The 24,881-nt window shown below is 41.7% G+C and overlaps 2 protein-coding genes across 3 annotated transcripts in view; both read right to left on the bottom strand.

Moving 5' to 3' along the window:
* Positions 1 to 425: 425 nt before the first annotated feature.
* Positions 426 to 9,864, bottom strand: LOC121570639 (PR domain zinc finger protein 14-like). 2 transcript variants are annotated; one of them, XM_041882115.2, is made up of 9 exons: positions 9,356 to 9,864; positions 7,436 to 8,105; positions 6,903 to 6,956; positions 6,653 to 6,813; positions 5,129 to 5,399; positions 4,671 to 4,873; positions 2,206 to 2,307; positions 1,419 to 1,638; positions 426 to 1,235 (listed from the first exon to the last, which is right to left on the bottom strand). In XM_041882115.2, exons 2-9 carry the CDS (start codon positions 8,031 to 8,033, stop codon positions 1,060 to 1,062), a joined length of 1,785 nt encoding a protein of 594 aa, XP_041738049.1. In that variant the 5' UTR covers positions 8,034 to 8,105; positions 9,356 to 9,864; the 3' UTR covers positions 426 to 1,059. The 2 variants fall into 2 exon arrangements, with proteins under 2 accessions (XP_041738049.1, XP_041738050.1); XM_041882116.2 differs by having other exon boundaries at positions 1,110 to 1,231.
* Positions 9,865 to 14,774: 4,910 nt separating this feature from the next.
* Positions 14,775 to 24,881, bottom strand: part of LOC121569948 (nuclear receptor coactivator 2) — a 188,672-nt gene continuing 178,565 nt past the window's right edge. Inside the window, 1 exon segment of the mRNA XM_045216619.1 lies at positions 14,775 to 15,858. Within this exon segment, the coding sequence (XP_045072554.1) occupies positions 15,847 to 15,858 (12 nt within the window). The 3' untranslated portion in view covers positions 14,775 to 15,846.

Below are 24,881 nucleotides of genomic sequence, written 5' to 3'. Positions count from 1 at the left end.
TGACTTACCGGGTAGAACAGTCTATAAAACGTTTTTACTGAGCCTGAAATTAAGTCTGAACAAAATATAATGTAAATGATATAACCGTCAATTTTTATGTAGACGTTACTGCTGTACTCTTCTTGGAATCGAACATGCGTCAGACAGTTATTCAACTCTAGAAGTAGCCTTATCAAATACGAGGGTAGGGACTTGTTTTCAAACGAAAACCATGAGTGTAGTCTAACCTGAATTTAATCTTAATTGTATTTCGATATTTTCGATTTTCACTATGTGAAATGAATTAAATGTGTCCCCAAATATGTTCGTGGCCAATTACATTGTACAATCAACATCAGATGTCATTTTTCGATCCGAATAATGTATGTAAAGGCATTATCTTTACAAACAAACCAACCCAGGCTTATTTTCATGCTATTATTTAATTCATATTTATTAGAAAGCCCGATGCTTTTAAACAGTTCAACACAGATACACAGCCTACTTTTGCAGCCTACAAGAGACAAGAAACAGACAGTCGGTAAAAAAAAAGCACAGCAATGAAAGAGCGAAATAGGATGGATTTAGACGTAGTATGATAAACAGTGTATGCATATAAATTAACACGTTTAAATTAATAAAAGTCTGGGGATGCATGTATAAATTCATAACGTTTACACAGCATTTTTAAATAATACAAGCCGATTTTAAAGCTGAACTATAAGAAATTGTGCTCACGAACGTTAAATGTTATGTAACATTTCGTTAAAATCTTGCATTATTACATTGATCAACACCAATAATTAACCAAACAACACGAATAACAAAAGCTTTTAGCCAGAAAAAAAATTACGTATTCATTACGTCAAAACAGATTCAAATAAATAAATACATTTGACAAAAAATAATTGACAGTGTCATACAATTCAGTAAAGTTGTGGTATTAAATATATTTCCAATAGTTATTATCTAAAACATTGCTTTTGGAAGTGTCCTAGCAGCGATATGAATTCTACTGGAAATTTCCTCGGCAAATTCTAGAATTACACATTCTAATTCTATGGATTCTATGGAATGGTTTTAGTTCCAGGGTCGATATTCTGGGTTCAGAACAGTCAGTCCTGTGTACGAGAACTTCTCATCCGTCAATCTTTGCGTCCTGCAGTCCTTGGTAACTGAAAGCATCGTTGTTGTATCCTCCAAAGATCCGTTTAGTGAGATGGTAGGGGGAACTGCGTTGTCTGAGAGGGGTCTTTCTGTCAATAATGAAAAGATAAAATTTTAGAATGAACATCCATACTAAAATCGACATAAGTACAGCCATATATTTTTGTATTTATCCAGTGTATTTTGGTTTTGCACTCAAGATATACGCCTCGACCTTGGTACAAACGTGTCCTATTCCTTCAGTAGGCTTTTTAGTGACAATCAAATCTTACCTGTGTGACTCTTCGTGTGGTTATTGAGTTCTGTCGCTTCTTGAAAGGTGCTTCCACACACGTCGCACGGGTAGGGTTTATCCTTGGCGTGTGTGCGCCGGACATGACTGTCGTGTGCGGCGTGCGAGGCGAAGGCTTTCCCGCAGTGCTTACACTTGAACGGCCGCTCTCCGGAGTGCTGGCGGATGTGCGTGCGCAGGATGCTGGAGGCAGTAAAGGCCTAGAACAGAGTAGAGAACATAGAAGTTTGAGTGACACGCTTAGAACTGAAGAATGTGCACTCAGTAGTTCTGATAACATCATATTTGGGTGACTTGACTTTCTGCTTTCAACAACGCGACAGGTTGTTGAAATAAAACGGTTCCCAGGCCTAACATTTGATGGTGTTTCTTCATTCTCTGTTCTCGGAAAATCAAACAAGCTACCTTATCATTTAGATATTTTAAAAGACTAGCAAATAGCCAACATTGTTAAACAGGGGTTTTGGGTTAAACAACATTATTTAAGTAGGCTAGGCCTACATAAAAACCGAGGGGGTTGTTCTCATATCCTACAAACAACAAAGAAAACGTCTGTTCCTCCGAGAGCCGTAAATTGAGAGTGTAATCGCGGGGAGAGGGGGAACAATAGGGTGGGTGTACATCTGGCGCTAATCACCATGGAAGTGGCTCGGTGGAGCGTGCCTGCAGGCTGCACCGGGACAACATTACGAGGGGGGATCATGAAATGGGGAAGCTTCTAAATGGTGAGCTCACCGAGGACTATACACACACTCTTCTATGCTTACCTTGTTACAGTAGACACACTTGTAGGGGCGCTCTCCAGAGTGTACCCGCATGTGTTTGTTGAGACTGGAAGACTGGGAGAAACTCTTTCCACACACTGAGCACTGGGAATGAAGAGAGGAGAAAGATTAAGGATGGGGAACTGTATTCTTTTAGCTGAATAGGGGGCAAAAATAAGGAAGGACTATAGTGCCCTTCACTTATTATCATTTTTGACACACAAGAAAAGATTAAAAACAAGATTGTGAGAAACAAAGACAAAAGATGTGCAGGAGAGGTAAAAAAAAATAAAAATAAAATAAAACTACTTAGGGGCTTCTAAAATGTACCACTTGAGGAATATACATATAAATAAAGTGCTTTCAGAAAGTATTCATAGCCCTTGACTTATTGCACATTTTGTTGTGTTACAGCCTCAATTCAAAATCGAATAAGTGTATTTTTTTCTCACCCATCTACAATCGTGGTCAAAAGTTTTGAGAATGACACAAATACTAATTTTCACAAAGTCTACTGCCTCAGTTTTGATGATGGCAATTTGCATATACTCCAGAATGTCACGAAGAGTGATCAGATTAATTGCAAAGTCCCTCTTTGCCATGAAAATGAACTGAATCCCCCCAAAAAACTTTTCCACTGCATTTCAGCCCTGCCACAAAAGGACCAGCTGCCATCATGTCAGTGATTCTCTCGTTAACACAGGTGAGAGTGTTGACGAGGCCAAGGCTGGAGATCACTCTGTCATCCTGATTGAGTTAGAATAACAGACTGGAAGCTTTGAAAGGAGGGTGGTGCTTGAAATCATTGTTCTTCCTCTGTTAACCATGGTTACCTGCAAGGAAACATGTGCCGTCATCATTGCTTTGCACAAAAAGGGCTTCACAGGCAAGGATATTGCTGCTAGTAAGATTGCACCTAAATCAACTATTTATCGGATCATCAAGAACTTCAAGGAGAGAGGTTCAATTGTTGTGAAGAAGGCGTCAGGGCGCCCAAGAAAGTCCAGCAAGCGCCAGGACCGTCTCCTAAAGTTGATTCAGCTGTGGGATCGGGGCACCACCAGTGCAGAGCTTGCTCAGGAATGGCAGCAGGCAGGTGTGAGTGCATCTGCACGCACAGTGAGGCAAAGACTTTTGGAGGATGGCCTGGTGTCAAGAAGGGCAGCAAAGAAGCCACTTCTCTCCAGGAAAAACACCAGGGACAGACTGATATTCTGCTAAAGGTACAGGGATTGGACTGCTGAGGACTGGGGTAAAGTCATTTTCTCTGATGAATCCCCTTTCCGATTGTTTGGGGCATCCAGAAAACAGCTTGTCCGAAGAAGACAAGGTGAGCGCTACCATCAGTCCTGTGTCATGCCAACAGTAAAGCATCCTGAGACCCTTCATGTGTGGGGTTGCTTCTCAGCCAAGGGAGTGGGCTCACTCACAATTTTGCCTAAGAACACAGCCATGAATAAAGAATGGTACCAACACATCCTCCGAGAGCAACTTCTCCCAACCATCCAAGAACAGTTTGGTGACGACCAATGCCATAAGGCAAAAGTGATAACTAAGTGGCTCAGGGAACAAAACATCAACATTTTGGGTCCATGGCCAGGAAACTCCCCAGACCTTAATCCCATTGAGAACTTGTGGTCGATCCTCAAGAGGCGGGTGGACAAACAAAAACCCACACATTCTGACAAACTCCAAGCATTGATTATGCAAGAATGGGCTGCCATCAGTCAGGATGTGGCCCAGAAGTTATTTGACAGCATGCCAGGGCGGATTGCAGAGATCTTGAAAAAGATGGGTCAACGCTGCAAATATTGACTCTTTGCATAAACTTAATGTAATTGTCAATAAAAGCCTTTGACACTTATGGAATGCTTGTAATTATACTTCAGTATACCATAGTAACATCTAACAAAACTATCTCATAACACTGAAGCAGCGAACTTTGTGAAGACCAATACTTGTGTTATTCTCAAAACCTTTGACCACGACTGTACACACAATACCCCATAATGACAAAGTTTGCAAATGTATTGAAAATGAAATAGAGAAATATCTAATTTATATAAGTATTCACACCCCTGAGTCAATACTTTGTAGAAGCACCTTTGGTGGTGATTACAGCTTTGAGTCATCTTGGTTATGTCTGTATCAGCTTTGCATATCTGGATTTGGGGATTTTCTCCCATTCTTCCTTCTCTGTTAAGTCCAATGAAGTTGTAGTGATGTCTCAAGGATGATCAAAGGAAATTGGATGCACCTGAGCTCAATTTGGAGTGTCATAGCAAAGGGGTGTGAATACTTATATACATGCAAATGAGATATTTCTGTATTTAATTTTCAATACATTTGCAAACATTTCAAAAAACGTGTTTTCACTTTGTCATTATGGGGTAGTGTGTGTAGATGGGGGAGATAAAACAAACAATTGAATCAAGGGGTATGAATACTTCCTGAAGGCTCTTTGTCACCTTATGTGGTCGGTGTTTCTCGTGGACGTGTAGGACGTGGATCCTCAATCGGTCTCTCTTCTCAAACGACCTGTTGCAAAGGTGGCACGGGAACTTCCTGTCCCCCTGGTCCACGCAGCGCGTGTACTTCAGGTGTTTGTCTCTGTAGTATTGATAGGCGAACACTTTCCCACACCGGTCACACTTAAAACCCTCTCCAGCATCTGAAATAGGAAAACATTAAGGAATGCCTTGGTAAATTGTAGTGGCGTCGTTGTTGCTAGAAATAAATACGTTTGATACACATGTAGAATAGAATAGAGAATAGAATGAGGCCCAGTAGAGCAATGTGATGTTTATATGAAAATATTAACCATGCAAATAGGTATACACGAATAACGGGCCATATATGCCACCCACAAATGAAGTTCCCACTGGGAAAAAATAAAGTAATTATATTCTATATGAACTGTCCTTACCTTCATGTGGAAGCATGGCGTTCCCTTCCTCCAGCGAGTCCTTCAGAGTGAGAGGAATCCCCAGGAACTGAACATAGCAGTCCCCGTACCAGACCAACAGCTCCTGGCCCGGCTGGATCGCTTTACACGCCTCGTAGAAGATCTGTGCCTTACTCTGTACCGCGATTAGGTTCTGCTCCTCCGGGAAGCGCGCACACTTCACTAGGGACATCCAGTTACCGGATGAGCCCCGGCCGTCGACAAAGTGACTCAACCGGCCATTTTCGAACACCTGGATCAACCGATAGGGAGAAAATGTTGTTGTTACACTCTTAGAAAAAAAAAGGGTTCTATCGCTTGCTTCATATATGGAACACCTAAAAGTTCTATATAGAGCTCCTTTCATCATAGAGTTCTTTGATCAGAACCCCAAGGGTTCTTATTCACTGAACCAAAATGGTTTCCATATAGAGCCCTGTATGGTGCCATTTATGAATGATGGCTACTACTAATACATTTTAATATTTTTTTGCTAAGAAAATAATATAATAAAAATGAAATAATGGACACATGAATACCAGCATGGTTTTTAGATTTTCTCATTATATGCAAACATAGTTTGGAAATATGCACTGGTGGCCAGGGAGGCATCTGTTTGTTTGAATGACGGCTCAGGTCAATCTTGGTACCAACTCTGGCTATAGCACAGTCTGGCTTGTTACTTCCTTATTGGCTATTTGCAAGTTCAACCACCATCCTCTTGCATCTTCATGCTGGAATGGCAGTTTGTTTTTTAAATCAGAATGGCAGTTAAAATGTATTCCTTTCTTTTTTTTTTAATCTAAGAGCGTATGCTTTTATTAAACACTTTATTTCCTCTTGCTTCTAGCTAACATTTTAGTTAGCAACAGCACGTTTGTATGAACCTTGCTGTTCGCCACTCCGACCTCGGTAACAATGTTGCAAAATGTGAATTCGATCTCCTCCTTCCATAGAGAGTTAACGTGTTGGACGTAGTCAGCTTGCCATTTTTTCTAACCAGGCGAAATCATGCAGCAGCATCATTAATATGGACATAAATGTCAATGCAAAACAGCTAAAACAAATGAAAAGGGAGATAGTTAGCTGTCATTTCAGAGTGTGATGTGACTGTGTTAGCTTTTGTTAGCTGTTGTTGGCTCAAATCCACATTACACTCTGGGGTAGGGATAGAACCATCAAGGTTCTATATAGTCTATATATATGCCTAACCTTTTTTTGTAAAGGGTTCTTTAATCTCGTCCAAAGAAGCAAAAGGTTATATTAAGAACCACAAATATAAAAAAATTCTAAGAGTGCACAGGACTATTATATGGCACAGAAGTTGAAGTGGCTACAAATTGTTTAACTGCATGGGCGGGGATTTAATTGGAAATCAAGCATCTCCGTTTAGGCCCACATTTACGCACAGTTGGTTAATGCACAAAATAAAATACAAGGTTTTTTAAAACGTTTATCTGACGACAAATAACACACACAAAAAAGGAACATAAAATAATAACTGACCTCCCACATCAGCGTGTTGTCGTCGTATGTTTTGATCTCGCTGGTATTGACCAGTTTCCCCTGAAATGGGCCGAACCGGGTTCCCTTGGTGATGGCGCTCTTCTCTGCGAAAACTCCGTAGTGGGACAAACTGCCATAACTCGTCTGGTGGATAGATAACCCTGTAAGTGACATTTAAAAAAACACGTTAAACTTAACACCTTTTACACAACTTTACACGTTCACAGAGCGGGCGAGAGAGAGCGCTTACCTTTTGGAAGTCCAAGCGCCTCCGTTTCCAAGGTGAGTCGTTCGCTGTTGCAAACTGTTGAAGAGAATGTTGCTGGTCGTCAATGGTGAACATTACAAATCAAACACACTATAAGGAACATTACAAATCAAAACACAGACGACTGACAATATGGGCTGGTTTCCCAGACCTAGATTAAGCCTCCTGAAATTGACAGTTTGGTTTCATGATGTAGGCCACTCTTGAAATAACCTACTACACATAGTTCTATCCCTACCCATAGTGTAATGTGGATTTGTGGATTTGAGCCAACAACAGCTAACAAAAGGTAAACCAATAATCATCAAATCCCAACTAGAAATACAGAATTATTGCCTATTCCTGTAGGCTACTGATTAAATATCCTGCCCCAAGTGGTTGTTGCATCTAACAATGTAAACTTGTAAACTTCTTCCGAACATACTTTTGGACAGCTGAAGCAAGCACGCACGTTTTCCGTTAAGGAAATTACCCTTTCTAGTTTCGCTAACATTTCAAAGGCTGTATCTGTCTACCTGAGTTCCCAAGCAGGGCTACTCCTGAGATGGGGAAACCGGCATTCTGCTCCTGACTCCGGGAATATCCATACAGCACCATGAAAAGGTCGTCCTCGTTGAAACTATAAGTGCGTGTTTTCCTCGGTGATAATTCGGTTCCTCTGAGGTGGAATAAACTTTCTTTAGATGGCGAGAGAGAGGGCGCGGAGGACCTCTCGCTCGAGGCGGGACTGCTGAAGTCTGATAGGCCTACAGATAACGGGCCGGTGGCGTGCTCGGTCACCACCGCCGCCAGCTCCTCGTACTTGGAGTAAATAGTGTGTCCCACTCCCGGCATCATCCGGTTGAAGTACGGGATGTTCGACACGTTGAAGATCTGCTCGTGAAGAACGTTAACGGCGGTGGTTTGGTGGCCGCCGTGACCGAAGAACGAGGGTGTTCCGGCGGTGAAGTTGAAGGGCATGACTGCCTGGGTGTCGGTGACTAGCCGTCCAAGAGACTTGAGCGGGTGGAGGAGATGCTGAGCGTAGTATTCCGAACCCCGGACAGGCCTGCCTTTGAGGGTGTTGGAGTGGAACGGCTTGCCCTTCACGGTGGGGATGCTAGACAGAGACATCACAGCAAGCGAGGAGGCACTGCCGATCTGTGATGATTTGAATAGGAATAGTTGACGTTGTAGCTATTCTGCCTGGAGAGAGGTGGAGAGATTTGAGCTTTATTTCCAACAATTATGTTAAATATTTTCCCTTCTCAAATTAAGTTTTACCTCTCAAGTTTATTTTCTAGATTATTATTTGAAGATTAATAAACCGATTTCAAATAGGGAACATAATCAAATCAATTAGGCTACAATAAGGGGATTTGGTAACGAGCAAATAATGCATGCTTGTGTTACAGGCCTATTTCTGCTCAAAATACATTTAGGAGAATACAATTAATTGTAGGTTAGTTATTTTAAAAAATGTAATCAATATATTTCTGCTAATCACAGGATTGCTGAACGAAATTCCAACATTGCTATAAGCCTATATCACAATATTAATGTCAATTAAACGAAAGAAAAATGTTGTAGGTCTATTTCAATTATCGCACAATATGAAGGTTTTCACCTATTGGCTATTAGCCTAATTCAAATCTTATATGGCTACAACAACTTAACAAGATCGAACATCTGCAGGAATGGATTTTTCCCAAATCTGAATACTAATTATATTAAAAAGTCACACATATTTTTCGTCACTTTACAAATGCATGAAAATGTATTCCTAAATTTGAGAGCACTGATTTTTAACAAACGAAAACTATTCATTTTTAGCATCTTACTGCATTCACAGCACTTACAACCTACAATCAAAAACCAGCCGTTTGGGCATTTTTTCCAGTTCGCAAAACACACATTTGATGTTCGTCAATATCTTTAAATTAGTACTTGTGCCTGCAGAGTTAACTACTTTAAATAGGTGCTCGACTGTGCACCCCTGTAAACGAGCAGTATGAGTTGTTAAGGGCCGTGTGTCCCCCCCCCCCCCTCCCCCCTCACAGGGCGGGTAGTGAGTGGGTGGTAGCCAGCAGTAACTGAGACAAATCAGGGTCATGACACCCAAATTAAAGAACACCAGGTCAGCGGCAGAGGTCAACATTAATGAAGCTATTGCAAGTCACCACTCCTTTAAAACGCATTAGGGTGAGACCGGTTCAATGGCTATTAACAGCGGGTTATAATAGGGCTGTATAAGGAACTTCATAATAATAATAACGGAACATGATCAGAAATGTAAATAATAATAATACCGGAACATGATGAGAAATGTAAAAAAAAAAATAGGAGCATTTTCGCCTAATTGCATAGGTCTAAAGCGATTTTACACATAGTGATGTCATACTATTTTTAACCAGTTTACTTTTTGCGAAAGATCTCAATCTTAAAGTCTGTCTTACCTCAAAGGATACTATTTATACATCTGAAGTTGGTTTAGTCGAATCCATCCCACGTTGTTGTCAAAAGACGAAACACGAATATTTGGCTACAAGTGTGTGATGCTTGATCTTGCTGATAGAATCCTATGAAGGTAAAGTAGACAGGAGAGGCAGGAGCAGTGGGGATACCCTCCGTGTGTCTCTGTTGTTAGGTGTTCTACTAAACTGAACGCTGTATACCGAACGGTTAATGGTACCGACTCTTAAAAGGTATCGAGATGCTGCTCTCCTACTATTGGCCAGAGAGCAGCTCTGGTCACCCTGCGTGCGTCTCAAACCCCAGGAGGATTTGACCTTTTTTAAAAGTTACAAACCCGCTACGCACACACACACAATACCGCCTTTTTGGCGTTATCAAAAATGTAAAAAACGTGTCCCAAAACCAATATTCTGGTAGGCCTATTGGGAAAGTTAGTTATCCCTAACCCTATTGAGAGCAACAACTAATTAAAAATGGAATGTCAACTCGATTTATGTCCCCTCATTACTTATATTCGATAAATTTAGATGAGCATGGTTAATTAAGATAATGATGATTGTAATGAAGTAGCCTATAAAACATTTTTCTAAAAATAAAAAGGTAGATGCAGAAATCCTATGTACATTTACATTTTAATAATTTAGCAGACGCTCTTATCCAGAGCGACTTACAGTTAGTGAGTGCATACATTTTTTCATACTGCCCCCCCCCCCCCGTGGGAATCGAACCCACAACCCTGGCGTTGCAAGCGCCATGCTCTACCAACTGAGCTACACGGGGCTTGTAATATTCGACTATGTTGCTTGTTTCTATAACTCATAAATATTTCCTTTAATTAAAAAATGTGAATTGTGGTTATTGTACCATTGGAAAAATAATAATAATTCTGTACGTGTTTGCAGTACAAACGAACAAATCGATTTTTCTTACAACCAATAATAATTTAACCCTCATCATTAAATTTACGAAACGGCATCACTCAAGACCTGATAAATTTTTTATATATTTTTATCAATTTAAATAATGTCTCCACTTTCAGGATTATCCTTCGTTCCCCATCTAAACACAAACCAAAATCAAATTAAAGTGTTTTCGTTATATGCCAGAACATGGCATACAGTAGGCTACACAGTAAGACAATGAAATGCTTCCTTGCCAGCTCTCCCCTCAAACAGCGCAGCATCTATAAAACACGACTCAATAATATAGTGGAACTAGATTCAATGTTGCAATAACAATTCTTTATTTACAACGGCATTGTTATTCAACATCAAATTGCAAATAGCATCAGCAAAGCCTTATTAGGTGACAACTTGCATATAACTGTGTTTAAACTTCTGTCGGTATATCTAACTTTTGCATAAAATGCTCACACTGAAGATTACAAACCGTTGATGCGTGATGGGTGAACGAACGAAAAGTGTGATGTTTCTTGTGAACAAACACAGCTGGAAAAATACATCTCAGAGCAGCGCACAACACTGTAAGCTTTCTTTCTCCAGAAAGTTCATAGAATATATTACGTATTGCTTCAATATCCCATTGCATCGTCTTTTCCCATTTAGCAGTCTGACACAAACAGTTCTGTGGGGGGTGGGGGGGGTATGAAATTATACAAATAATACAGCCTTCAACCAATCACAGATAAGAAAGAGAGAGACTGCTTGTCTCAGCAACTAATATGTGTTGATCAATGATACACCCATTCAATAATGTACAAATTCACAATACAAATATGATACAGACAGCTTTATAATATACAAGGAGAACAGACAATCTAAGGCAATATGCTTGGTTTTTAGCATTTCAAGGTTCTTGCATTTTAGCTCTAAGAAAACTGGCAGACAATACAAAAACAGGGCATTTAAAAAAAAACTCCCAAATTAAAAAGGTAAAGAGAGGAATTATTTTGTTGTAAATTGATTTAAATTCAAAGCCTGTATGATATTTCTTGAGGGGCAAAAAGGTAGTTTGCTCCAAGTCCTGATATAAATGCTTTAAAAAAAACATTACCTCATGGCTTGTATTCATTTCAAAATCTTAACAATCTTTGGAAATTGGCAAACGGGGTGATAGTGATTTCTTTAGAATTGGCTATTCTTAAAATGTGAGTCAATTCTCAGCAATGACATCCAGCTTTTATCAAAACTGTGTGGTGATAAATCGTGATCAATAGTACGGCAAAACAGAGAGAATACAGCGCTTCTCTGAGAGCCCATAACATATAATCACTGAATAATAGGACCCCCTGTGCCCCATACAGCCAGTGCTACTGTACCTCAGTGTCCAAAGTACAGCAATAATCTGGGAGTAGTAGTGCTGATCTGGGATCTGGGATCTAGGTCCCCCCCTGTCCTTTCACTATAATATAAAGGCTAAACTCATCCTAGATCAGCACTCCTACTCTGACCGGCTGTGTGGATTACGGACCCTGATCTGTGATCAGCTTTCTCCATCCAGACCCTTACCGTTACCAATAGGGAAATACAAAAAACTGTTCTCAGACCAGGATTTATGAGCCACTTCATCCATCAGGTTTTGGGCAGTTCTAGACCTAACAATCCACTGAGAACAGTCTTCTACAGCTTTCCCCCAGTGGTGGGCCTACGTCCCAAATAGGATCCTATTCCATATATAGTGCACAACTTTTGACCAGGGCCCGTAGGGCACTATGTAAGGAATAGGGTGTCATCTGGGTCGCAGCTTTTACAGTCTATTCTGAACTGAGGTCAGCCATGACAATACATTCAGTTTATCTCAGATCCCACATCAAATACACATATTATGCAGCACACACACACACACACACACACACACACACACACACACACACACACCAACACTGCGTCACACACACACACCTTGCAATCTGTCCTCACGCAGACAGTCAGTCACACACTGCGAGGTGGCATTGCATGTTTCTCTGAGGGTGATTGACTGTCACAACTATCTGGGCTGCAAATAGGCCCTTTATTAGGGGCGGATTTAGCGGTTTGGGGGCCTGTTTCATTTGAAACTGATGAAACATAGCTAAGTCCGCCTCCGTCCTTTATTATCAATGTAATGAAAGGCTGGTAGAATTCATAACCCGATTTACAAGGGATGGGATATTTGGCTTGTCCTCCATAGTCCTGTCTGGCTTATTATCATAAGAAATGTCAACATTGCTAGCATGAGCACCAGTCTGTTTGCGCCATCATGCCAACTCCTTGTCACTAATTGTCATGCCAAGTTGAGTTGACAATGACAGTAATGGAGTATGCAAGAACACAAACATACGGGACCTGGAGGAAAGATGTAGTTATGAGGTCTGCCTGTGACTTTGCCTTTGATGCAACAAAGGATCTGAAGTGACCGTACCTGTTACAGGGGCGAGGGAATATGATGTCATTATACCTGTTAGAGGGGCGAGGGAATATGATGTCATTATACCTGTTAGAGGGGCGAGGGAATATGATGTCATTATAACTGTTAGAGGGGCGAGGGAATATGATGTCATTATACCTGTTAGAGGGGCGAGGGAATATGATGTCATTATACCTGTTACAGGGAGAGGGAATATGATGTCATTATACCTGTTACAGGGAGAGGGAATATGATGTCATTATACCTGTTAGAGGGGCGAGGAAATATGATGTCATTATACCTGTTACAGGGAGAGGGAATATGATGTCATTATACCTGTTAAAGGGAGAGGGAATATGATGTCATTATACCTGTTACAGGGAGAGGGAATATGATGTCATTATACCTGTTACAGGGAGAGGGAATATGATGTCATTATACCTGTTACAGGGAGAGGGAATATGATGTCATTATACCTGTTACAGGGAGAGGGAATATGATGTCATTATACCTGTTACAGGGAGAGGGAATATGATTGGAAATGGATCTGGTTATTATATATTTTTACTGCCTGAGGTCAAAGTTCAAACACTATGGCTAATTCACTGTCTGTCTACCAGAGCAGGGTGACATACCAAGATCCTGATACAATACTTCTAACATGCATTCTTCCTTTCCATGAATGTATCTCTGGTCAGATCTAACAGAAGCTAAATCTACTTACTTAGATTTAACATAATATGATCATTTATCCAAAACGAGAAAGTGTCCCCCGCTGAGCCAGAATCAAACCCACAACCCTTGAAGTTGCAAGCACCATCCACCAACCAACTGGGACACAGTCCATTACATACGTGTCACCTATCCAGCCATGGCATACCAAGTGACCACTTAAAGGAAGGAAGGAAAGGAAGGAAGGATACATCTTTGAAGAATTGGATCAGGGCCCTATAGGTCTCTGTCTAACCCGTGGCTCTAGTCAGAGAGGGGATGGCAGAATCCCAAATGGCACCCTATTCCCTATATAGTGCACACAGGGTCCATAGAGGAATGGTCAACATACCCGTTATGGTTGGGTGAGGGAATATGATGCCAGAGGGCTCTGGTTAAAAGTACGTAGGGAATAGTGTTCCATTTGGGATGCATCGTGTGTTTTAATATGAGGGTTAGTAAGGTTCACCACCAACTCCCTCCCGTCTCTACACCCAAGACAGTGCTGCTGCATAATCTGCCATGAACGTATCATTTGGATTAGAGAGATTTTTAATACAAACTGCAATAAAAAAAAAAGTAGCTGTGTTTTAATCTCCGACGGACCGCAGAGCATAAAATGTGCCTCCAGGGGAAAAAATCTGTACAAAAAACTACAAAAAAAACAACAAACAAAACAAAAATAAACAGCAACTAAAGATTCTCTAGTAATCGTTATTGCTTGTTTACGTACATCACACTGAGGAACCAGAGCAGTTTGTCCCCCGATCTTTCTATCGTGGCGCTAGCTAGCTAGCTATACGCTCAAGGCTGAGAAGCAAGCGATAATCTGTACACTGTATACACAGCCCCCCACCCCACCCCCCTCCCTCCCTACAACCCTCACTAGACCCTGGGCAAAGGGTCTGAACCCACCCACCCCCCCACTCCCCTCCTGTACCGTATCAACGACTCTTGACAAGGTCAGACTCTCCTCTCCTCAAACAAACACGCAAAACACCGCTCCGCTTTTCTTTTTCTAGCAGAGGCAGTCGAGACCAGACGGGGAGAACGAGGAGAAACTCCCAAATAAATAGGAAAGGGAGGTCTGCTGTTAACTGGTACAGTATGCACCATCTGTCCGTTTCTGTTGTCTTGAACCACGTGATGTAATTCAACAGCTTCTGACGAAACTACTGAACCAAAAGTCAAATCCATAATATTTCAATGTGATAGGATGTAGTAGTCTTTTCAGAAAAGAGTTTAACTGTCTATTAAGACACTTTCACCGCTTTAGAAATAATCTTCTGTTGTTTGCTACGATAATAATAAAGAAATCTAAAATAATTAAAAGATCCATACAGAAAAAATAAAACTTAATTTAATACACTATAAACCTCTTGACTAAATTAGTCTAATAATCATACAAAGCATTATTTAAGTCAAACCATTCATTTGCAGTGTTTTTAAAACCATCTGTCTTCATCCTACATCTGTAGTCATCATCATCATCATCATCAGGTAAACAAAAACAAACAGCAAAAAGGCAAAAACGGCTGAAATTAGTTCGCTGCTCAGCTCCCTCCGATGTCCTCCGCTCCCTCCGATGTCCTCCAGAATCCAAAATTTAACTTGGAGTCAGTTTGATGCCATCGTGGAACGTAGAACATGAGGAATGTTCTAGAACATCAGAGGAACCAGAAGAAGAGGGGGATCAGGGGCAGAGAAGAAAACAATAAAAAAAAGTGTAAATTGTTTGAGATGAGATTGCAAAATGGCCGCTGTCCACTGAGAGGAATACATTCATCTGACGAGGATCCCACCGCTGCCACCAGTACTCAGTCAGTCAACCCAGAGGGGGAGGGGCCTACCCAGAGGGGGCGGACCAACATGGGGCCTCCAGGCAAATTGGGAGGGGCCTACAGTCAATCAACCCAGAGGGGGAGGGACCTACAATAGAGGGGAATGGGCCTACAGTAAGTCACACTACGGCGAATGCAGCTGGACAGAGACAGCCTGGCTCACGGGTTCTCCTTTAGGGAGGGGTTAGGCGTTTTAGGGTTGCCTCCCTCTTCCCTGTGTGGCGCGCTACTTTCGACCTGGGCTCCAGTCACAAGTAGCGCACTATATAGGGAATAGGGTGCCATTTGGGACACATCAAAAAAGTAAAATCTTGCCTCCATCCCCCACTTCCCCCTTGATCCCTAGGTCCTGGGTGAGCCGCCCCCCCCCAGTAGGGATAGTTCTGAGGCACAGTTTATGCCAGGTGGGTGAGGTCAGAGGTCAGGCTTGGCTGGGCAGAGCTGGGTCAGGGCACTGCCAGGGTGACTCAAGGGGCCGTTGATAGATTGGTTGGGTGGTTGAAGATGAACCAGCGAGCTCATTGGATCCTGGGTGTTAGCATCAAGGTCCTGGTTGGCTGAACGCTCCACCAGGGTCAGCAGTATTTCTGTCAACAGATGAAGACAAAAAGAGAGAGAGTTGTTTCAGATTCAGACACATTTAACACATATTTCACATTTAAATATATTTCACATACATTTTACATACACAAACACTCAGATATCGCTTGTCAACAGTAAAAGTTCAATATTCGCTGGAAAATCTAATCAAATCAAATCAAATTTTATTGGTCACATGCGCCGAATACAACAGGTGCAGACATTACAGTGAAATGCTTACTTACAGCCCTTAACCAACAGTGCATTTATTTTTAACAAAAAAAGTAAAAATAAAACAACAATAAAAAAAGTATTGAGAAAAAAAGAGCAGAAGTAAAATAAAATAACAGTAGGGAGGCTATATATACAGGGGGGTACCGGTGCAGAGTCAATGTGCGGGGGCACCGGCTAGTTGAGGTAGTTGAGGAAAACGTCTTTAAAACATGTTTAGTTCAAGTGCGTAAAGTCAAATCAAATCAAAGTTTATTGGTCGCGTACAAGATTTGCAGACATTATCACAGGTGCAGCGAAATCCAAAAAGTAAAATTAAATTAAGAACTGTCTTAACGAATCCAATTAACAACCCAATTAACACTGTATCAGTACTTCGACTGTAATCTATTCGTACCTACGTCAGTTGAATCCTCTGCATTATCATTAACAGCAGACTCATACATTTCCTCAGTGAAAACAATGTACTGAGCAAATGTCACATTGGCTTTTTACCAAATTACCATACGACAGACCACGTATTCACCCTGCACACCCTAATTGACAAACAAACAAAACAAAACAAAGGCAAAGTCTTCTCATGCTTTGTTGACTTCAAAAAAGCTTTTGACTCAATTTGGCATGATGGTCTGCTATACAAATTGATGGAAAGTGGTGTTGGGGGAAAAACATACGACATTATAAAATCCATGTACACAAACAACAAGTGTACACACATTTCTTTCCACAGTGCCGTGGGGTGAGACGGATGCAGCTTGAGCCCAACCCTCTTCAACATACACCACCGTTCAAAAGTTTGGGGTCACTTAGAAATGTCCTTGTTTGCGAAAGAAAAGCATTTTTTTTTGTCCATTAAAATAACATCAAATTGATCAGAAATACAGTGTAGACATTGTTAATGTTGTAAATGGCTATTGTAGCTGGAAACTGCTGATTTTTAATGGAATATCTACATAGGCGTACAGAGGCCCATTATCAGCAAATCAAATCACATTTTATTTGTCACATACACATGTTTAGCAGATGTTATTGCGGGTGTAGCGAAATGCTTGTGCTTCTAGCTCCGACAGTACAGTAATATCTAACAATTTCACAACATATACCCAATACACACAAAACTAGTAAGGAATGGGATTTAAGAATATATACATATATGGACAAGCAATGACAGAGCGGCATGGACTAAGATACAGTAGAATATTATAGAATACAGTATATACATATGAGATGAGTAGTCCCGTGTAGCTCAGTTGGTAGAGCATGGCGTTTACAATGGCAGGGTTGTGGGTTCGATTCCCACGGGGGGCCAGTATGAAAAAAAAATGTATGCACTCACTAACTGTAAGTTGCTCTGGATAAGAGCGTCTGCTAAATGACTAAAATGTCAAATGTAGTGCAAGATATGTAAACATTATTAAAGTGACTAGTGTTCCATTTCTTAAAGTGGCCAGTGATTTCAATAGGCAGCAGCAGTCTCTAATGTGCTAGTGATGGCTGTTTAATGGTCTGATGGCCTTGAGATAGAAGCTGTTTTTCATTCCATCGGTCCCAGCTTTGATGCACCTGTACTGACCTCGCCTTCTGGATGATAGCGGGGTGAACAGGCAGTGGCTCGGGTGGTTGATGTCCTTGATGATCTTTTTGGCCTTCCTGTGACATCGGGTGCTGTATGTGTCTTGGAGGGCAGACCGCACCACTCTCTGGAGAGCCCTGCGGTTGTGGGCGGTGCAGTTGCCGTACCAGGCGGTGATACAGCCCGATAAGATGCTCTCAATTGTGCATCTGTAAAAGTTTGTGAGGGTTTTAGGTGATAAGCCACATTTCTTCAGCCTCCTGAGGTTGAACAGGCTCTGTTCCGCCTTCTTCACCACACTGTCTGCGTGGGTGGACCATTTCAGTTTGTCGGTGATGTGTACGCCAAGGAACTTGAAGCTTTCCACCTTCTCCACTGCAGTCCCGTCGATGTGGATAGGGGGGTGCACCCTCTGCTGTTTCCTGAAGTCCACGATCATCTCCTTTGTTTTGTTGATGTGGAGTGAGAGGTTATTTTCCTGGCACCACACTCCCAGAGCCCTCACCTCCTCCCTGTAGGCGGTCTCTTGTGTCGTCTGCAAACTTGATGATTGAGTTGGAGGCGTGCTTGGCCACGCAGTCATGGGTGAACAGGGAGTACAGGAGGGGGCTGAGCACGCACCCTTGTGGGGCCCCAGTGTTGAGGATCAGCGAAGTGGAGATGTTGTTTCCTACCTTCACCAACTGGGGGCGGCCCGTCAGGAAGTCCAGGACCCAGTTGCACAGGGCGGGGTTCAGACCCAGGGCCTCGAGCTTAATAATGAGCTTGGAGGGTACTATGGTGTTGAATGCTGAGCTATAGTCAATGAACAGCATTCTTACATAGGTATTCCTCTTGTCCTGTGTTCCAATGGCACGTTGTGTTTGCTAATCCAAGTTCATCATTTTAAAAGGCTAATTGATCATTAGAAAACCCTTTTGCAATTATGTTAGCACAGCTGAAAACTGTTGTGCTGATTAAAGAAGCAATAAAACTGGCCTTCTTGAGACTAGTTGAGTTTCTGGAGCATCAGCAATTGTGGGTTCGATTACAGGCTCAAAATGGCCAGAAACAAATAACTTTCTTCTGAAACTCGTCAGTCTATTCTTGTTCTGAGTAATGAAGGCTTTTCCATGCGAGAAATTGCCAAGAAACTGAAGATCTCGTACAACGCTGTGTACTACTCCCTTCACAGAACAGCGCAAACTGGCTCTAACCAGAATAGAAAGAGTAGTGGGAGGCCCCGGTGCACAACTGAGCAAGAGGACAAATACATTAGTGTCTAGATTGAGAAACAGACGCCTCACAGGTCCTCAACTGGCAGCTTCATTAAAAGTACTTGCAAAACACCAGAAGAGGCGACTCCGGGATGCTGACCTTCTAGGCAGAGTTGCAAAGAAAAAGCTATATCTCAGACTGGCCAATAAAAAGAAAAGATTAAGATGGGCAAAAGAACAGACACTGGACAGAGGAAGATTGGAAAAAAGTGTTATGGACAGACAAATCGAAGTTTGAGGTGTTCGGATCACAAAGAAGAGAGACGCAGAGTAAATGAAAAGATGCTGGAGGAGTGCTTGATGCCATCTGTCAAGCATGGTGGAGGCAATGTGATGGTCTGGGGGTGCTTTGGTGGTGGTAAAGTGGGAGATTTGTACAGGGTAAAAGGGATCTTGAAGAAGGAAGGCTATCACTCCATTTTGCAACACCATGCCATACCCTGTGGACGGCGTTTGATTGGAGTCAATTTCCTCCTACAACAGGACAATGACCCAAAGCACAGCTCCAAACTATGCAATAACTATTTAGCGAAGAAGCAGTCAGCTGGTATTCTGTCTATAATGGAGTGGCCAGCACAGTCATCGGATCTCAACCCTATTGAGCTGTTGTGGGAGCAGCTTGACCGTATGGTACGTAAGAAGTGCCAATCAAGCCAATCCAACTTGTGGGAGGTGCTTCAGGAAGCATGGGGTGAAATCTCTTCAGATTACCTCAACAATTTGACAACTAGAATGCCAAAGGTCTGCAAGGCTGTAATTGTTGCAAATGGAGGATTCTTTGACGAAAGTTTGAAGGACACAATTATTATTTCAATTAAAAATCATTATTTATAACCTTCTCAATGACTACATTTCCTATTCATTTGGCCATATTTCCTATTGAAACTCATTTAATGTATGTTTTCATAGAAAACAAGGACATTTCTAAGTGACCCCAAACCTTTGAATGGTAGTTGAAGTCAGAAGTTTACATACACCTTAGCCAAATACATTTAAACTCAGTTTTTCAGAGTTCCTGACATTTAATCCTTGTAAAAATTCCCTGTCTGAGGTCAGTTAGGATCACCACTTTATTTTAAGAATGTGAAATGTCAGAATAATAGTAGAGAGAATGATTTATTTCAGCTTTAATTTATTTCATCACATTCCCAGTGGGTCAGACGTTTACATGCACTCAATTAGTATTTGGTAGCATTGCCTTTAAATTGTTTAACTTGGGTCAAACGTTTCGGGTAGCCTTCCACAAGCTTCCCACAATAAGTTGGGTGAATTTTGGCCCATTCCTCCTGACATAGCTGGTGTAATGGAGTCAGGTTTGTAGGCATCCTTGCTCGCACACACTTTTTCAGTTCTGCCCAGAAATGTTCTATAGGATTGAGGTCAGGGCTTTGTGATGGCCACTCCAATACCTTGACTTTGTTGTCCTTAAGCCATTTTGCTACAACTTTGGAAGTATGCTTGGGGTCATTGTCCATTTGGAAGACCCATTTGCGACCAAGCTTTAACTTCCTGACTGAGGTCTTGAGATATATCTACATAATTTTCCTTCCTCATGATGCCATCTATTTTGTGAAGTGCACCAGTCCCTCCGGCAGAAAAGCACCCAATGACCTCCATCACCTCCATCACATCAGGAGGATCAAACTGAAGCAGAGAAGGGAAATGTTCCTTAATGTAATCCAAGGGATTTAGATCAGTTTTCAAAATAATTTTGACAGAAAAGTTATTAAATTCACATGAAATAACATCAGGATCACTATAGGTCTTATTTCTAACAGTAAATTGAGATGGATAGTTGGAGATGCCTTTTTCTTATTTAACAGTTGATTGATGATTTTCCAAGTTGACTTTATATTATTTGAGGATTCTTGGAATTGACCTGTATTAGCCACATTATTCAAAGAATTTGTAAAAATATTATCAATAAGGGTGGCAGATGAACTGGTCACTCTTGTAGGCTTATAGATGAGTGATACAGATAGCTGGAGTATAAATTATTCAAAAAGTCAGATGTCAGTGAGTGAGTGGTTCTCACTTTTAAATAAATGTATGTTGTAATCACGCAATAGAAAAACATATTGTATCTTCATTATTAATCAAATCCAGTTATCTTACAGTAACATCCAGGGTAAACACCAGCCATCTACCAGAGGGACAGCTATCTTACAGTAACATCCAGGGTAAACCCCAGCCATCTACCAGAGGGACAGTTATCCTACAGTAACATCCAGGGTAAACTCCAGCCATCTACCAGAGGGACAGCTATCTTACAGTAACATCCAGGGTAAACCCCAGCCATCTACCAGAGGGACAGTTATCATACAGTAACATCCAGGGTAAACACCAGCCATCTACCAGAGGGACAGCTATCTTACAGTAACATCCAGGGTAAACCCCAGCCATCTATCCAGAGGGACAGTTATCTTACAGTAAAATCCAGGGTAAACCCCAGCCATCTACCCAGAGGGACAGTTATCCTACAGTAACATCCAGGGTAAACCCCAGCCATCTACCAGAGGGACATTTATCATACAGTAACATCCAGGGTAAACACCAGCCATCTACCAGAGGGACAGCTATCTTACAGTAACATCCAGGGTAAACCCCAGCCATCTACCAGAGGGACAGCTATCTTACAGTAACATCCAGGGTAAACCCCAGCCATCTATCCAGAGGGACAGTTATCTTACAGTAAAATCCAGGGTAAACCCCAGCCATCTACCCAGAGGGACAGTTATCCTACAGTAACATCCAGGGTAAACCCCAGCCATCTACCAGAGGGACAGCTATCTTACAGTAACATCCAGGGTAAACCCCAGCCATCTATCCAGAGGGACATTTATCCTACAGTAACATCCAGGGTAAACCCCAGCCATCTACCAGAGGGACAGCTATCTTACAGTAACATCCAGGGTAAACCCCAGCCATCTACCAGAGGGACAGCTATCTTACAGTAACATCCAGGGTAAACCCCAGCCATCTATCCAGAGGGACATTTATCCTACAGTAACATCCAGGGTAAACCCCAGCCATCTACCCAGAGGGACAGTTATCTTACAGTAACATCCAGGGTAAACCCCAGGCATCTATTTTACTAAATTCATTAAAGAACCAATGAGAGTCAATCAACAAACTCATAATGGGACTTTGCTGGATTGGCGCTTGGTGACATGTCCTGACAGGATTAAAAATTCCACCCAAATGGATTAATTTAAGACAATGTACAAATTTAAATATTGATTATTTAATTGAGGACTTGATATCCATAAACTGGCAAATATTCCAAGTAATCCCAACAGACCAAAATGCATGGGATTACTTTGTCACTGAATTCACAAAAGGTATGTGATAAAAATGCACCTTGGAGAACAGTGAAAGTCAAGGGGCCGTCCCCTGCCCTGGGTTAGCTCTGCCTTAATACATCAGTACAGAGAAAGGGATAAAGCCTGGGGCTAAGTACTGTAGAACCAAATATCCAACTGATTGGGAGTCCTATAGAAAATTATGAAATGCCAGTAAAACTAAAACTAGAAATGCAAAAGCCTCCTTCCATATGGATAGTCTTACAAAAAAAAAAAGAAGAAAATTAACAGCAGTTCTGGAAATACACAAATGACCTTTTAAATAGGTCAAATAATCAACCTATTCAGCAAATAATCCTAAATGACAGTGTCATTCAAGAGCCGGCAGACATAGCTGATGTTAAATCAGCATCATCTATAAGCTCATCTGGTACCTCAATAATTTCACCCTCAAATTCCATCAATGCTAGGTATACATGACCTGATAGTTATCCCCTCAGCAAGAATGGGAACAATAATCTGATACAGTGCATTCGGAAAGTATTCAGACCCCTTCACTTTTTCCACATTTCGAGCTTGAGTTTTGTACACTCAGTGTATTATAGGTAATTAGTTGTATTTGTAGTTGCAACAGTATATTTATTGGTTGTATTAGCAGTTGTAGCAGTAGTTTTTATTAGTTGTAGGCCGACAGTATTAGTAGTTGTACAAAACCTTTTAATGCTGTTAATGTACATTTTTTAAAAGTATTATTATTTCATTGTTGTTATTATCAGACCGTAGTTGCCATATTATGATTGTTACTAAGTACATATATTCATTTTTTTTATTTGGACACTCTTGAAAATGAGATGGTGCATCAAGAGATTTCATCCTGCAAAATTTAAAATTTAAAAATATTAGAAAAAGCTATGTCAAGACAATCAAGTACAAAACCCCATAACAAAATGGATAGAATTTACAACAGGAACCGGGATTCGTCGGACCAGGCGTTGTTTTTCCACTCCTCAATTATCCAGTGTTGGCGTGCCCACTGGAGCCGCTTCTTCTTGTTTTTTAGCTGATAGGAGTGGAACCCGGTGTGGTCGTCTGCTGCAACAGCCAATCAGAGACAAGGATCGACGGGTTGTGCGTTCCACTGTTGTACTGCGCCGTAATTTGCCTGTTTGTGTCCCGCCTGTTATAGCTTGCACGATTTCTTGCCATTCTCCTTCGACCTTTCATCAACGAGCTGTTTTCGCCCACAGGACTGCCGCTGACTGGATGTTTTTTGTTTGTCGCACCATTCTCGGTAAACCCTAGACACTGTCGTGCGTGAAAATCCCAGGAGGCCACGCCGTTACTGAGATACTGGACCCGGCGTACCAGGCACTGACGATCATACCACGCTCAAAGTCGCTTAGGTCACTCTTTTTGCCCATTCTAACGTTCAAATTGAACAGTAACTGGATGCTCGTCTGCCTGCTTTATGAAGCAAGCCAACGGCCACGTGACTCACTCTATCTGTAGGAGCGAACCATTTTTGTGAACGTTGTGGTGTACCTAATAAACTGTCCACTGAGTGTATATGTATGTGAATGGTGTGTATAGACAGTATGTGAATTTAAAAGGTGTGTACAGCAGTAGTTATATAGGATGAGCCTTGACTAGAATACAGTATACACATATAAAGTGGGTAAAGCAGTATGTAAACACTATTAAAGTGACCAGTGTTTTCATCAAGGACCTCTCTGTACTTTGATCCGTTCATCTTTCCCTCGATCCTGACTACTCTCCCAGTCCCTGCCGCTGAAAAACATCCCCACAGCGTGATGCTGCCACCACCATGCTTCACTGTAGGGATGGTGCCTGGTTTCCTCCAGATGTGACGCTTGGCATTCAGCACAAAGAGTTCAATCTTGGTTTCATCAGACCAGAGAATCTTGTTTATCATGGTCTGAAAGTTCTTTAGGTGCCTTTTGGCAAACTCCAAGCGGGCTGTCATGTGCCTTTTACTGAGGAGTAGCTTCTGTCTGGCCACTCTACCATAAAGGCCTGATTGGTGGAGAGCTGCAGAGATGGTTGTCCTTCTGGAAGGTTCTCCCATCGCCACAGAGGAACTCTGTCAGAGTGACCATCGGGTTCTTGGTCACCTCCCTGACCAAGGCCCTTCTCCCCCGATTGCACAGTTTGGCTGGGTGGCCAGCTCTAGGAAGAGTCTTGGTGGTTCCAAACTTCTTCCATTTAAGAATGATGGAGGCCACTGTGTTCTTGGGGACCTTCAATGCTGCAGAAATGTTTTGGTACCCTTCCCCAGATCTGTGCCTCGACAATTCCTTCGACCTCATGTCTTAATTTTTGCTCTGACATGCACTGTCAACTTTGGGACCTTATATAGACAGGTGTGTGCCTTCCCAAATCAATTGAATTTACCATAGGTGGCCTCCAAGTTGTAGAAACATCTCAAGGACGATCAATGGAAACAGGATGCACCGGAGCTCAATTTTGAGTCTCATAGCAAAGGGTCTGAATACTTATGTAAATAAGGCATTTCTGTTTTTTTTTAATACTAAATTTGAAAAAAAAATTAAAAACCTGTTTTCACTGTCATTATGGGGTATTGTGTGTAGATTTTAATACATTTTAGAATAAGGCTGTAACGTAACAAAATGTGGAAAAAGTAAAGGGGT

Source organism: Coregonus clupeaformis, unplaced genomic scaffold (assembly GCF_020615455.1).
Source record: "Coregonus clupeaformis isolate EN_2021a unplaced genomic scaffold, ASM2061545v1 scaf0752, whole genome shotgun sequence".
Lineage (NCBI taxonomy): Eukaryota > Metazoa > Chordata > Actinopteri > Salmoniformes > Salmonidae > Coregonus > Coregonus clupeaformis.
Note: the sequence above shows the minus strand (reverse complement) of the source record. Positions and strands in the feature narration are given on the sequence as shown.